A 15,610-nucleotide genomic window follows, 5' to 3' on the forward strand; every position below is an offset into this window, starting at 1 on the left:
GCTACTACACTCACTGAGGATGATCCTGTCAGCAGTGCCAAGTTTTCTACTGCTGATAGGATAGACTATTAAACTACGCCGGCTATAGGGAGAACATTTGCCAGGGATTCATTTGCAGGCTCCGTTACTACGCGGGCGAAATGTGATCTTCACCGTGGACTGACTTTACTGGCGTTACACCTGATCTCATAACATAAGGAATTGATAAGAATATCTATGCCTATCATTATTGCGGCTACCACAACAGAACTCGATCGGTAAGTTACACCCTACTAGTAGAATTAAAGCAACTGTAGCATATAAAAGTCCATGTAACGTTACATTTGTTTACTGCACTTGATTTCTTTAATAATTAATTAAGAAGTTTATTGCAAGTTCATGCCCGTGGGCTAATTGCAAATACATGGTAAAAACATAGGGAAAAACAGAGATGCGTCAGTAAACTGTGTCTGACTTTGTTGTAACAATAGGCTACTGGTACTGAATACAATTGTTGGCTATATCTAAACTACCTGGGTTTGACTTCTTTTCTGGAGGCAGTGGAAGACGATATAATACAAATCCGCGGCTCAAGAAATGTACGGATGAAACGCCCGAAATATCCGATTTGCGGCGTCAGCATTTTCACACATACACAAATCAAACGTTACATATTCTTAATACTCGTCACGGTGATGATATTCAGAACTAGAGTCGTATACAATACTGCCTATTATAGTGTGAGTCCATATTTTCCATAAGTAAACGAAACAAAATCAGGTTGATATCCAAACACTCTAATACGCAAGCAAGCTAGGTTTTACCAACTAGAATGAAAAGGGAATCAGTCAACCGGAAAGTATTTCACTACACTACACTACATGTACGTATAGTCACTTGCTGCGGTTGAATCGCGATGCAACTTTGTCACAAGAGCAAAAAGTCAATGTTAGTGAAATTCACGAATAGCGGGACATTTCAAAAGTTTGTGACTCGTAGTCTTCAAGTTGGCTGATGTTGGTTCAACCCCTGTAGTACATCCCGGGCCTCCCCTTAGCGCCCAGTCCGGTGACTTGGAAGACACACCCGGACAGAGGCTGCTGGAGGGTCTGGTCCGGCGACATGTTCACCCTCGTACTGGTGACGTACAGAACGTCAAGGTTCGGCCCGCCGAAACAGCAGGACGTGACCCGGTCTGTGGGGAACTTCACAGCGCGGAGCTGGGTACCTGCAGGGTGCATCGGTTGTCATCAAATTATCAGTCATACACAACGGGCGTGGCCGGCCAAGTTTTCATTTCATACCAAGATTGTAGCGTCTATTAACACAAGGTACGAAAAAGGAATGAAAGACAATCTGTAGTGTTCAGAGACTTTTTGAAAATGATATATCTTCTCCTTCTTCTTTGGCATCCAGTCTCGGAAGACTATATATTGATATGTTAATATCCTAAAATTACATCGGCTGAGTTCATATCCCGGGTTAGAAACGATAGCATCAATTCATTCATTTGTACTACAGTAGATATACAAATAATCATTGTGTCTGCTACCACTCAATGAATCAATGTCCACATCATGACAGTGTACCTGTTACAGAAGTTGTGCAATAAGCTATGACTTTATCAGCCACACGTTTTCATTCTTGTCTTGGTGCCAGCTAAAAATAACTTAAAAGACACCATTTTGTTTGAAAGCAGCTGCATATACATATGTAGTAAGGTACCAGACTTTATCTCGTATCTCCCGTATGATGTTCAACTTTTTTTACCCACCTGTGTTTGGATCCACCTGCACTACCTGTCCGCTGTTAAGCAAGGCTATCCACAGGTTGCCATCGGTGTCGATAGTCATGCCATCGGGGACGGAGGTAGCCGGGTCAAAAGTAAAAACTTTACGACGTTTTGCTAGAAATACAAATATTTAAGGAAATTGAGCTTATTTTTCATAGTACACAGAAAAATAAGCCACGAAGACTTTCTAACGGTTTTGAAGAGAAGCTGTTGTTGAAACAGGTAAATACTTACAAAGCTCCAGAGATGTTGTCAATTCTTTTTTAGTTGCTTTAACGTTATATAGAAGTTGATGGCTTGTCTTCCCGAGCAACAACGTCAAAATTATCTATATTTCCATGCTTTTGCTGATATCCTGATTAAATGCAATGCTGCTGAATGTGAATCCATTACAGGAAGACTAGTACTAAGCTGCAGGAAGATATAGTCTCCCTAGCCGGCTCTCTGGGGCTTTTTAGTGTGCTTATGATACACTTTTTGCATTGACTTCTTTTTGTCCTGGGTCGTTTGTGCAGCCAGCGCGTAACCGGGCCATTAGGCCCATTATAGTTACGGGCTGGCTGCAAAAACGACCCAGTACTGAAAGAAGTCAATACAAAAAGTGTATTATTGGTCAGAAAATTTCCCAATGATAGCCTGCTATGGAGGCCAATACAGCTTACTCGGTGTTCCAATGGACAAGTCGTAGTCAAAGGCGTCCACGCTGAACTGGAGTGAGTCGATGTAATACATGACGGTGTTGTCTGGAGACCACGCCAGACCGTTAGAGATACTCACCCCGCCAAAGGCCTTTGGAAAGAGAAAAGGGTAAGTTTATAACATAGTGAATCATATAGCATGTGAAATCAAGGAGGTTCTGTCAAGACGATGGAACCTCCTTGCTGAAAAATTAAAGCAGCACCTTATAAGGAGTGTATTTTACGAAGATCGGTCCCGTGAACACTTTCACCAGGTTGGCAAGTTAAGTCACTGGATAACAAAGTCCTTTCTACACAACCAAGTCACGGTTTTACCTATTGCTAAGCCGCGACGTTTCGGAGACTGTCTGTCATCTTTTTCATGGCGATAATAACCGTGGTGACTGGGACCGTCATGTTTGGGACCACATACATGTACTTCACACTGCAAGAGCGACACCTAGCTGCAGTGCGAAGTGCGTACAACCAGTAAGTAAGTATCGCCCTGAATATTGCTGACTTAGACTTAGAGATAACAAATAGGTATTTGCCAAACAACTAGTGTACAGGGGTTAGAAACTACCGTTAAAGATACGCCAAAAATAGTTACTCAAGCAACTGGATAAAATTTAAAATCGTATCTTACTACCTGGATGTCTAACTCCCATCAACGTACCGTTAAAGATGATAATATGTTTACACCTTTGTCCGTACCTTTGTGACACTTCGGTCGGGGTGTAGACAGAAGAGGGACCCAACGCCAAACTCAAACTTTCCGAAGGCAGAATCTTTCCCCATCGTGCCTGTAGGTTAAAACGTTTGTTCAAAAGACTGACTCATGAATACAGCGCTGCCTAGAGCCAAGACACATGGATATTACAGGCAACGTTGGATATTGATTTATTTGAAATTAATACCATTCACTCTGCACGACACCAGGCGCTTAGTATACTTAAGGGACGTTCTAATTTACTCCACGCTGTGCTACAGTACTTGAGTCAATATCAAATATATAACTCTGCAAACACCACTGGACAAACATAGACACGGATACAATCTGTTAATGGAAATATCGACCAATTGCTTTGTGTTAAAGACTTATTCTTCATACTTGATATTCATGTATCTAAACAGATAAAGATAAATGGATAGATAGATAGATGATAGAGATATAAAGAGATTATTTATACCTGACCAAAATCTGCCAGCAGCATCACACTTGCCATCGTTGAAGATGTTGGTAGGTTTATCGTGGTTCACCTCCGCGAGTGTGGTCAGCTGCCTGGTCCTGAAGTCCAGTGAGGCGAACTTGGTTCCGGCGGCCACCACGACTCCCCCTGACTCCCGGGGCACCACGCAGCCGGGACTACGGTCTGGTAGGGAGTATAGCACGAATAACATTAATGCTACGGAAAAAAAGGGTCCCGTCGGATAGTTCACTGGCTGTTTTTGTAGCACTTTCGGGCGCGACTCCTACGTGGCCCCGTGGGACACCCTGCGGTTGCCGTACTATTTTTGGGCCCGGAATCATTTTTATCTTACATGTAAAATCAACGCGGGACCCGGTAACAACTGGACGCCGTGAGGTAACTCGTCAAATTTGTGGCTTCGAGGCCCGGCCGGGACTACACCTCCGACAGGCACCGGCGCCATTGGGCCGTAGCATAAGTGTGGTGCTAATATTTCTTTCATTCATTTCGACCCTTTATGCTGAAGTCGTTTTATGCTACATAGCACCTGCACACAGGCAACGTCGCTATCGCATTCCAAAGGGAGTAATTCGTTTCATAGTCTATGACAGCTCGATTGTGTAACTCCGACCTCCAGCTATATATATAGCCTTCTAATACCAGAATAAAGTCAAACATGTCAGTTTCCGGTATACATGTAATATTTTCATACTAAAAGCCATAGCACTTTCAACTTTTTTTTGACTACAAGTAGTACAGAACGAACATGCCGACGTTAAGAATTGAATCATCCGTGCAACCATCGCTCGGCACGCTTACCTATTTTTAGTTTGTCCCTTTCCCCAGTGACCGGGTCCCACCGACACACACACGGGTCCAGGAGGTCCACGTACAGCAGTGTGTTGGTGCGGTGGTCCCAGTGTGGCCCCTCCGTATGCTGACCTGGCTCTGCGATAGCTACAGTAACAGACATTCTGAAACCTGAACGGCAGTTTCTTCAACGCTCTGTGCGTCGCAAATAGATTTGATTTAAAACCAAGTTACAGACAAGTTTCATCCGGGGGTGAAAGTCCACGTCACTGAGCTGATAGAAAGTTAACGGCAACCCCTGGCCTAATTGCTTCTTGCTGTCATGGTAGCTTTTCTTTTTTGTAAACGGGGCATGATTCAGTTACCAGTTATCGATCGTACACTAAATCTCAAAGTCTTCCAGGGGCAACTGTAGTGTGAAATAACCAAGTTGTGAACGTCGTTTGACTTGTGATGGTTTTTATGCTGTCAGCTGATAGTTGTTATTGCCCAAAAAATTACATATTTTCAGGTGGCAGGCGTTATAAACTGGTTGTTCATTGATTTTTGTCCTTCCATATGACACTGCAAAGGTCCACCTTTGCGCTTGTCAGCAGTGACATTGTACGCACACGCGTCGGCCTCCCAGGAGACACTAAACAAACTGCTGGGCTTAATTGGGTATTTGACCGAGATCATAGCTTACCCTTTGGGGCATTGAACCATTGACGAGCAGCCATAGTTATGCTCTTGGTTGTATGAAATGCCGCATGCCTAAAATGGAGAACACACGTGTGTTTATTTTGAGACGAAGAGCACCTTAAAGGCATGAGAAGTGTATTCTTCATGAGCGTTGGAAACATAATGGTCGACTTTAAATTTACTTCAGCCCACAGCAAGTAAATTGTATGGATGAAATAATCTGCAGACCCCAAATTCAATTCCATAGGCTGAAATAGCTGCTTGACCCACTTTCTATCCTTTGCACTCTTGTAGACACATTCCCGTACAATTCTTAGAATTGTTGCCGACTGCATACAATACCATACCACTAGGCTCGCCACCAACATTCCAAAGATGCCCGTGGACACATGCCTGTGCAATTTCTAGAATTCTTGCAAACTGCATAAAATACTATACAATTAGGCGTCGCCACTCAGGCGTTGCCAAAAAGGACACCATAAATACTATAACAAGAATTGAAGCGACTAAATCATGTGTCATAGCCAACAAGTCTTCTGTATTCAAGAAGTGCACAAAGTGACACTAGTGTGGTTAGACTGATATCACTCACCATTGCAAGGTGCAACTGCACTCTTTGTGCCACTTTTACTGAACTATCGAACTGGTTTCACTTCTACAACTACAGTCATGGGTAACTCACTAGTGTCTATTCTACAGGTACAGTCAAAGCTACAACACGACATATTTTCCCATACTCTTTCGTCATGTTGACCATCTCCGGAGGGATTTTTTTTTCAAAATCAGGCGAAAATTAATGAGCGCGCTGATGCCACAAAATTTACTTGCTTTGGCCTTATGGTTGAGTGCGAGCAAGACTAAATTACAGCTGGTTCTATCTCTCATAACATGTAGATATATTTCCTTTTGCTGGTTTAATACCGTATCGTTATTTCTTTCCATTGTTTAGAACTATGTTGGTAACAGTTTTGATACATCAGAACACATTTTCAAACTTTGCAGTTGGGTTACAAAGATAACGACCACTCATGTGTTCAAACGATGAAGGAATCAAAACTTACTTTCTCGACTTACAGACTGGGCTGTATTTTGCCTCTTTAGCTCGACTATTGCTTTCTTTGGTGAGAACTTGGCGACACAACAGCAACATGTGAACAGAACATTTTGGCAGCAGCTATGATGACTCTAGTTAACAACTGAGATAATACTAGTAAACAATTGTGATAATTCTAGTTAACAATTGAGATAATTCTAGTAAACAATTGTGATAATTCTAGTTAACAATTGAGATAATTCTAGTAAACAATTGAGATAATTCCAGTTAACAATTGAGATAATTCTAGTAAACAATTGAGATAATTCTAGTAAATAATTGTGATAATTCTAGTAAACAGTTGAGATAATTCTAGTAAACAATTGTGATAATTCTAGTAAACGATTGAGATAATTCTTGCAAACAATTGTGATAATTCTAGTAAGCAATTGATGTAATTCTAGTAAACAATTGAGATAATTCTAGTAAACAATTGAGATAAATCTAGTACACAATCGTAAATCTAGTACACATTCGTAATACTTGACTCAACCATTAACAACTTTATGGACTTAGATGTCTCTCTACCAGACCAGCTTGCAGCTGTGCTCGCAACTGTATAACTCTATGACTGGCTAACTCATCTGTAACATCACTCAATACATTTGGCCAAATTCCTCTATTTTCAGCAGGTAACTGAGTATGGTACAGAGGAGTAATAAGCAACAATTGCTGCCATTTTTCGATTCTTTGTTGAAGTGGTCTGCCACCATGGGATCAACCTTTGTAGCACAGCCCAGGTGTGCCTGTAGTGCCCAGGCCGGTCACCTGGAACAGACAGCCAGACTGAGGCTTCTGCTGGACCGCCTCAGCAGACAGACCAACATTCGCGGTTGTTACATACAGGATGTCCAGGTTTGGGCCGCCGAAACAGCAGGACGTGGTCTGATCAGCGGGGATCTTCACCGAACGGAGGTGTGTGCCTGAGATGTTGGACAAGTGAAATGATAATGTAAAAAATCTCTTTTCTCCTTAAAACGCTTCTTCCCCATGATACAACTTGGCTTGGCGACATAAAGAAAACTGGCCAAAAGAGAAAAGCCCCCCCCTCAAGCCTAAAATCACGTCAAAATTCAGCCAGTGCCGAACTTCTGCTTGGAGAGCATCCTTACAACTCATGTGCTCAAATGTGGCATGTTTTACATGTTTAGATATTTAGAACAGGTTTTCCAAGATTGAAAGAGAGAGCTAAAGTTACAACCAGAGAAATGTTGCCGATGTGCAAGCATGCAACAACAAGAGGGAGAAAAAGTAAGCAGTTGGTAGTCCGCATTGATGAATTGTCATCATTATTGTCATCATAATTATATTTTGCCAACCTGTCTCTGGGTCCACTTGCAGCACCTGACCTGTGCCAAACATGGCTACCCACAGTTTCCCATCAGTGTCGATACACATGCCATCAGGCACGCCGTATGTGCTCTGGTCAAAATTCACCACTTTACGGCGGTTTGCTGAAGAATGAAAAATACATCGTGAATAAAACCACGACCCAAAAATTGATTGTTTATCAACACCGTAGATATCATCAACATGTCGCTTGCAACTGTGTCTTGCTTTAAAGATGATGACAATAAAAATTCCCAATGTTTGACTGACAGCTAGGCCAGGTTAAGGTCGCAGACCACAGTATTTCGCCTATAGGACCCCAAAGTGAGAACCTTCGACGCTTCAAAATTTATTGTAGGGTGCACAAGCAAGGTACAACATTTGAATATGTTTGATTTCAGGGTACAATCTACAAAGTATGTGAAAATGAGCTTAAATTTGCCAGCTCGTTCTCTCTTAAAATGTACCTTTATTTAACGCCCAGCTCAGCGTAGGTCATCATACTGCAGCCGACGCACAGCAGTTATATTCAGACGCGAATTCAAGCCGAAGGAACAAAAATCGTTATCCAACTCGTACAGTCTCGAAACTGACGTATTCCTCTTTTTTTGCCAAACTTTTTTTCACTCGCACGCTCGCACCAGTTTTGGGGTCCCCAGGGGATGTCATCCATATAATTAAACCAACATGGCCTATATAATACCATGGGGCCTCTGGGAGTTATCAACTGTACATACTCAGAGTTCCAGTGGGCAGGTCAAAGTCGAAGGCATCCACGCTGAACTGGAGTGAGTCGATGTAGTACATGGTGGAGTTGTCAGATGTCCAGGCCAGACCGTTAGAGATGTCAGTTTCATTGAATGCCTTAAGAATATAACAAAGGGTAAAGTACTAGTGATAAAGATAATTCTATTCGACAAACGTGGAGAAAACATGGTTAGTATCCCAGACTATGTCAATTGAAATAACTAAGCATGTCAATATATATTGTGCAATGTATATCTTTCCTTCGACACAGTCTGATGTAGTCGCGTTGTTATAGTTTATTGCCACCACCACTAAATATGTCTCAGTCATCAGCATCTCTGAGAAAAGGCTTTATCTAACGTTACATCAAGCAACGAAACAACCTTACCTTTGTAACAGTGTGATCGGTGTGAAGGCAGTACAAGGATCCGACTTTGCGTTCGACTTGATCGGGGGTGGGAGGCTCGAGCTCCGGCATCGTGCCTGAAAATACAGTCGCCTTCATTCGGTGGTTTGAGTATACCAGCCATATTACAACGCATTATGTTAGGAATAGCCACAAACTACACATAAGTCAGAATAGCTACATTTGTAAGTTTTCATTGTACCAGACCACTAAAATATATCCGAATTTCTCTAAGCTTACAGACAAAGAAAATACTATTCTTCTTTTAACTACCAAAAACCCACAAAAGGTTTAGAAAGGGTGGGACATTACGTCTTCCATTGCTTACAAAAGAGAAGTCAAATTCTTCACTAGTTATAGAAAATTACGTTAACTTTGCATACTTTAGATAAGCAGCTTTTTTACCTATTTTGTACCCTGTTCTTTTATGTATGTTATCTGCATTTAGCCTTCGGGCATGAATTTGCAATAAACTTATCATTGTACCCTTACCAGCCCAAAACCTGCCGGCAGCATCGCACTTCCCATCGTTGAACCGGTTAGTGGGTTTGTGCTGGTCCACCGGTGCAACAGTGGTCAGTTGACTGGTCTCGAAATCTAGGAAGGCAAAGTTGGTTCCAGCGGCCACTAAGACCCCTCCTGATTCCCTCGGGACGATGGCACCTACCATACAGTCTGCAATAGCAACATCGCATGGAAGGTACATTCAATCAGTGGTAAAAATGTAACAGAAATTAACAATGAAACCACCAAGTTCTATTGTCCATATCTGAGCAGATGCGGCGATCGCGGAGTCGTTGTCAAAACCGCATTTTGGTCTAAATGTGTGACTATGAGAAACGCACACGTGGAATACACGCTTTGTAATCTCACCCATCGAAACTGTGTCCTTCTGTCCTGTGACTGGATTCCAGCGATGGGCCTTCCGTCCGTTGATGTCCACATACAGCAGGGTCCCCGTGTGACCGTCCCAGTGGGGACCTTCCAAACACAGACCTGGTTCGTCCACAGCCACCGACACCGCCATGATTTGGGCGATATAAATGAAATGGATTACATACAAGTTTGTCGAAGTTCAACGAACGTTGATTTGTACTGTTTGCAGCACTGAGGCCTGACCTTTGAACGATGTGTACACAAGCAGCTGCCCTCACCAAACACTTGTGCCCATTCGGTTCCACATTAAGTGCAGAGTCCATAGAAAGAACAGTGCTGACTTTCGTAATTTACATATAGCCTAATAATGATATCAATAACAATGATACTAATAACTTTGTTATCAAATTATACCCGAAGACTAATTGCAAACAAAGCAAAGCAAAGCACTTGTATACAACGAGTGTATACTTAACAGAGAAGAATTTTATAAATGGATTCTATAGCTAAGCGACATGATCGTGACCTATTCTAAACGGGTTGGACGACTAACGCAAGAAGATTATTTATCTAATATACATCTATAGTGTATTCTTAAAATATCGACGTTAAACTGTCTCTGTGTTAATCCTTGGATTTTAAGGAATCCTATGCGTTCCTCGAAGCACAGACGGCCATTCGTTCCTCACGCGAGGACCAACCTGAAAACTAAAGTGACGGGCTCATGACGGCAATGCGTTCACCGTGAGACAATGGCCAACAAACTTCATCATCCTCCTTACCCAGTAGTCAAGGATATGCCCTAAAAAGTTGAGGGATCATTAGTTGTATGGATATCAGGCAATAGTACCTTACAGTGATACTGTACCTCGATTAGGTGACATCTCTTTTGTGTTAGAGTGCAATAAGCGCTTTCACACTTCCGAGTATGCATACGCGGCGACAGGAATTGTGGGTAAAATGTAAAAGTCTTCTGCTGCACCTCCTCGGCAGAGTAACCCACCCTTGAACAAGATGGCTAAATTTTCAAAATAGACACCATGAATGTTGTAACAGGAATTGAAGCGACAAACATGGTATCACAGCCAACAAGTCTTTTACTCCTGTATCAGAAGTGCACAAAGTGACACTAGTGTGGTAGAGTAATATCACACTCACCAAGTTGACAACTACACTCATGCCTACCACTTTTGATAACATATCGTTATTTTCTTTCTATTGTTTAAAGCAAGTTGATATCAATAATGACCACTCATGCTAGAGTGTCCGCTGGCAAACTCGGAAGGAATAAAAACTTAATTTCTGGACTTACAGACTGGGCGGCTGCCTCTTTAGCTGGACCATTGTTACCTCTGGTAAACAATTTGACGACGCAGTAGCAATGTGTGAACGATTTGGCACCAACCACGATAACTCTAGCTAAGAATTGTGATAGTTCTAGTGAACAATTTTGATAATTCTAGGGAACAATTGTGATAGTTCTAGTGAGCAATTGTGATGATTCTAGTGAAAACTGTGATAAGTCAAGTCTACTGTCTGAAGAGCGACATGCATTTTTAGCAAGCAACTTCATGTCTAGCAAAGGCTCGATTCTCTGTTGAAGAGTCCTTCCACAATGTATTCAACCACTATAACACATCCCAGGTGTGCCTGTAGTGCCCAGGCCGGTCACCTGGAACAGACAGCCAGACTGAGGCTTCTGCTGGACCGCTTCAGCAGACAGACCAACATTCGCGGTTGTTACATACAGGATGTCCAGGTTTGGGCCGCCGAAACAGCAGGACGTGGTCTGATCAGCGGGGATCTTCACCGAACGGAGGTGTGTGCCTGAGATGTTGGACAAGTGAAATGACAATGTCAAAAATCATTTTTCTCATCAAAACACTTCTACTAACTCATGTACTTAAAAGTGGCATGTTCAGATATGTAGAACAGGTTTTCCAATCATGAAAGACTAAACTGAAATCACAATCAGTTTCGATGACCAAGCAACAAGAGGGGTATGTTGTAAGCAATTGTCATTAGAGTCGATTCCAAGTCACCACTGTGGTTTTTGAAAGATAACATTTGTAATACATTTGAATTATATCGAAAAAAGGAATAGTTAAGTCACATGTAACGTTAATACTAGTGGTTATAGATATTTCAATGAAATTGAATGTGAAATTTGAATATCTTTCAGCTTTTTAAGTTATTTAGAAATTTTGGAGACATTTTGAAACTTACTGTGCAAAGATATATCTATTTAGAAAAATCTGTGTGATTCTTTCACTTTGATAAATATAAACAGATGTTTGTCACGTTTTCCAAATTGTAGATTTGGGTTAGTGTCCCCATAGAATTAGGTGCTAATCCGGCCCTACTATCTGCCTCTATATATGTATAGATTTCAGTGCTGACACTGGTGGCTCTTCTGTGGTAACTAAGCATGACATCTATACATGACACCCAGGCATACTTCCCTGTATTTTGCAGGGATGTGTGAATTGCTTCCTTCACACCCCATTGCCCCATTTACAAGATATCACAAATAATTGTAGAGAAAGGTAGAATGTTAATATCATTATCCAGAAAAAATTAGAAATATCATATTCCACATTATGAATATTTTCAAAGTTTAACACAACCGGGGAAACAAATTTAGATGAGTATCGATAAGTTCACATAATGTTCAAAATATTTCAAAAGTATCAAATCTCTTGAACAAATAATTACAAAGAATTCAAGGTATTTGTACGTGATGACAATAGCAACCCTCTCGGTTACTTCGAAATTGACTCTACTATCATCATCATTATATTTTGCCAACCTGTCTCTGGGTCCACTTGCAGCACCTGACCTGTGCCAAACATGGCTACCCACAGTTTCCCATCAGTGTCGATACACATGCCATCAGGCACGCCGTCTGTGCTCTGGTTAAAATTCACCACTTTACGGCGGTTTGCTGAAAAAAAACCCTCATCGTCAATAAAATCACCGCAAGAAAATTTTCACTTAACTGATTGTTTATCAATACGTGTAGATATCATCAACAATCGTATCAAAGCCATACACAACTGTGTCGTGCTTTAAAGAATGTGGTAATGAGAATCCACGATGTTTGACTCACACAGCTATATGATACAATAGGGTCTCGAGGAGGTATCTACTGTACATACTCAGAGTTCCAGTGGGAAGGTCAAAGTCGAAGGCATCCACGCTGAACTGGACTGAGTCAATGTAGTACATGATGGAGTTGTCAGATGTCCAGGCCAGGCCGTTAGAGATGCCAGATTCATTGAATGCCTTAAATAATAGCAAAGGGTAAATTGATAAAAGTAATTTTATTAGATGAACATGGAGAAAACATGGTTAGACTATTAAATAAACTCAAACTTTTATTATTCGCACGCTCGTATCAGTTGTGGTGTTCCCAGCAGATGTTTTCCATATCAAATCAATATGGCCTCATTGTCACCACCACTAAATATGTCTCATCAGCATCTGAGAAAAGGCTTTGCATAAATCGACGAAACATCCTTACCTTTGTAACAGTGTGATCGGTGTGAAGGCAGTACAAGGACCCTTGGCGTCCGACTTGATCAACGGTAGCCACGATTTCCGGCATCGTGCCTGAAAACACAGTCACCTTCATCTCAGGCGATACCTGGTTTGACTATGCAATGTACCAGCCATCATACACACACAACGCATACGTAAAGAATAGCCGCATGAATTTTAATCGATGAACATGAGTCACATAAGTCAGAATAGCTACATTTCTACACATAACTACACATAAGTCAGAATAGCTACATTTCTAAGATTTTTTGCCACCTTACCAGCCCAAAACCTGCCGGCAGCATCGCACTTCCCATCATTGAACCGGTTACTGGGTGTGTGCTGTTCCACCGTTGCAACAGTGGTCAGTTGACTGGTCTCGAAATCTAGGAAGGCAAAGTTGGTTCCAGCGGCCACTACGACCCCTCCAGATTCCCTTGTGACAATGGCACCTACCATACAGTCTGCAAATAACAATCGTGCATGGGAGATATATTCAACTTGCAGTGGTAAAAGGTAACAGAGTTAACAATGAAACCAGCATGTTCTACCGTCAATAGCTTAGCAATGTGGCGATCGCGTTGTCAAAGCCGCATTTTGGTTAGCCTCACCTGTATTTACACAAGCTCTCGGCCGGAGATTACTGACCCCCACCCCAAGAGCTTGTAGGGGGATGGCGGTTACAGGACCGGCTGGCCACTAGGAGCGCGATTTGTCAGGCTACATTTTGGTGTCTAAAATGTGTGACTATGAAACGTGGTTTAGTCACGCTTTGTAATCTCACCCATCGCAACTGTGTCCTTCTGTCCTGTGACTGGATCCCAGCGATGGGCCTTCCGTCCGATAATGTCCACATACAGCAGGGTCCCCGTGTGACCGTCCCAGTGGGGACCTTCCAAAAGTATCCCGGGTTCGTCTACAGCTACTGACACCGCCATGATTTGGGCTATATAGATGGACTACATAGAGGTGTGTCAAAGTTCTACGACCGTGTACTGTTTGCTGCACTGAGGCATGACCTTTATTTATGTTACGGTACGATGTGTACACAAGCAGCTGCCCTCACCAAACACCTGTACTATCCGGTCCCACATAAAGTGTAGAGCTCCATAGATGATAGAAAGAACAGTGCAGACTTTCGTAATTCACATAATTGATAGTAACTTTATTGCAAAATCATGTCCGAAGACTACATGGAATTGCAAAGAAAGCAAAGGAAAACACTTGTATACAACGTGTGTATACGTAACAGAGAAGGAAAATGAATTTAATACAGTAACTGTATATAAATGAATTAGAGCGAAATGACAACTAATCTATTTCTACAGCTTATTTAATAGATATCTGGCCTCTTCTCTCCAAGCAGAGGATGCCCAACGTTTTGGTAGATAAACGGGTTAGTCATTAAGCGAGAAGATAATTTATCTGATAAACATCTATAGTGTATTCTGTGGCTATACATCACCTGGTGGTGACGGGTCGCTAATCTCCAAGCAGATCTATCGGTGGCAAGGACCGATGGTTTTGCCGGATACTCCTTGGCCATTTTAATACTGCCTTGCCACGTGCACCGAGTATAGATCAGCTTGGAGATTAGCGAGTAGCCAGGTACAAACCTATGGTTGAGAAAGGTCTAGGAGGAACGATTCAGATGTGAAATATCTCTTTACTACAGCAGCAGGAAATTCAAAAGCAATTAACAAGCAAGTTTGTTTAATACGGAAGAAACAAGTTAAACCAATAGTTCATCTTCATTTTCTTTACTTTGCTTTTCATTGGGATTTGTGGTTTAAAACTCTGAGTCTCTGGATGATAATCACTGAAACATTGTTGAGACATACATTCAACAGCTTAATTGTAAAATCATCTTTTACCCAAAACAAAGAAACAGATATTAAGCAGCTATTGAAGATTAAAATAGTTAATAACATATCATGATGATGGCTTTCCTCCCTTGTAATATTGATACATATTGCTAACTTGTTGATAGAAACATATTTCAAAATGTAGTAAAACATATAGAATCCCAAATGTCTCATTATATATTATTATGGAACAAAGATAACTTGTGTCATGCATCACAAAAGTCTGCATGAATTCAAAACTAATTTTCTTTTGATACGTCGATGAAGGTTAGACATCCAGATAAGATACATGTATGCCAAATGGAAGTTACTCAAGCAACTGGATATGATTTTGGATTACAGACCCTGAAGCCATTCTTGTCTTGTCTGATTACCTTCAATGGGCAAGAAATTTGACAATACTATAATAATGGATTTAAGGTCAATGTACCAGACCAGTTAGGGCTAATGTAACTGTGTAACTCTCTGGCATGGCCAACTCCTCTAGCAAATCACTCAACCAATGAGGTTCTGTATTTAACCTCCTTGACTCGACCCATTTGACCAAATTCTTAATTTTTTTTCAGCAGCAAATATGTCTAGTAGACATTAAGTAAAAAGCACCAATTTTGATCATTTTTCGATT

General features: G+C 41.6%; 2 protein-coding genes across 4 annotated transcripts; both read right to left on the minus strand.

Annotated features, from left to right (window-relative positions):
* Positions 1-561: 561 nt before the first annotated feature.
* LOC136437347 (regucalcin-like) lies at positions 562-4,755 on the minus strand. Its single transcript, XM_066431913.1, has 6 exons — positions 4,458-4,755; positions 3,639-3,821; positions 3,163-3,251; positions 2,434-2,560; positions 1,754-1,885; positions 562-1,207 (listed from the first exon to the last, which is right to left on the minus strand). Exons 1-6 carry the CDS (start codon positions 4,609-4,611, stop codon positions 1,002-1,004), a joined length of 891 nt encoding a protein of 296 aa, XP_066288010.1. The 5' UTR covers positions 4,612-4,755; the 3' UTR covers positions 562-1,001.
* A 916-nt stretch (positions 4,756-5,671) lies between these two features.
* LOC136437346 (regucalcin-like) lies at positions 5,672-14,679 on the minus strand. Of its 3 annotated transcripts, none has more exons than XM_066431911.1 (6): positions 13,905-14,128; positions 9,197-9,379; positions 8,687-8,781; positions 8,289-8,415; positions 7,542-7,676; positions 5,672-7,145 (listed from the first exon to the last, which is right to left on the minus strand). In XM_066431911.1, exons 1-6 carry the CDS (start codon positions 14,056-14,058, stop codon positions 6,940-6,942), a joined length of 900 nt encoding a protein of 299 aa, XP_066288008.1. In that variant the 5' UTR covers positions 14,059-14,128; the 3' UTR covers positions 5,672-6,939. The 3 variants fall into 3 exon arrangements, with proteins under 3 accessions (XP_066288008.1, XP_066288006.1, XP_066288009.1); XM_066431909.1 differs by lacking the exon at positions 13,905-14,128 and adding an exon at positions 9,578-9,732; XM_066431912.1 differs by lacking the exons at positions 5,672-7,145; positions 7,542-7,676; positions 8,289-8,415; positions 8,687-8,781; positions 9,197-9,379 and adding exons at positions 10,660-11,407; positions 12,390-12,524; positions 12,739-12,865; positions 13,104-13,192; positions 13,402-13,584 and having other exon boundaries at positions 13,905-14,679.
* Positions 14,680-15,610: the final 931 nt, after the last annotated feature.

Source organism: Branchiostoma lanceolatum, chromosome 6 (assembly GCF_035083965.1).
Source record: "Branchiostoma lanceolatum isolate klBraLanc5 chromosome 6, klBraLanc5.hap2, whole genome shotgun sequence".
In the NCBI taxonomy this organism is placed as follows: Eukaryota; Metazoa; Chordata; class Leptocardii; order Amphioxiformes; family Branchiostomatidae; genus Branchiostoma; species Branchiostoma lanceolatum.

Coding starts and splice junctions, on each gene's coding strand:
- LOC136437347 (XM_066431913.1), bottom strand. CDS start 4,611: ATGTCTGTTACTGTAGCTATCGCAGAGCCAGGTCAGCATACGGAGGGG. Junction 3,822..4,457: donor AAGGGACAAACTAAAAATAG/GTAAGCGTGCCG, acceptor ACTCCCTACCAG/ACCGTAGTCCCGGCTGCGTG. Junction 3,252..3,638: donor TGCTGGCAGATTTTGGTCAG/GTATAAATAATC, acceptor TTTAACCTACAG/GCACGATGGGGAAAGATTCT.
- LOC136437346 (XM_066431911.1), bottom strand. CDS start 14,058: ATGGCGGTGTCAGTAGCTGTAGACGAACCCGGGATACTTTTGGAAGGT. Junction 8,782..9,196: donor TGCCGGCAGGTTTTGGGCTG/GTAAGGGTACAA, acceptor CTGTATTTTCAG/GCACGATGCCGGAGCTCGAG. Junction 8,416..8,686: donor CCGATCACACTGTTACAAAG/GTAAGGTTGTTT, acceptor TATATTCTTAAG/GCATTCAATGAAACTGACAT.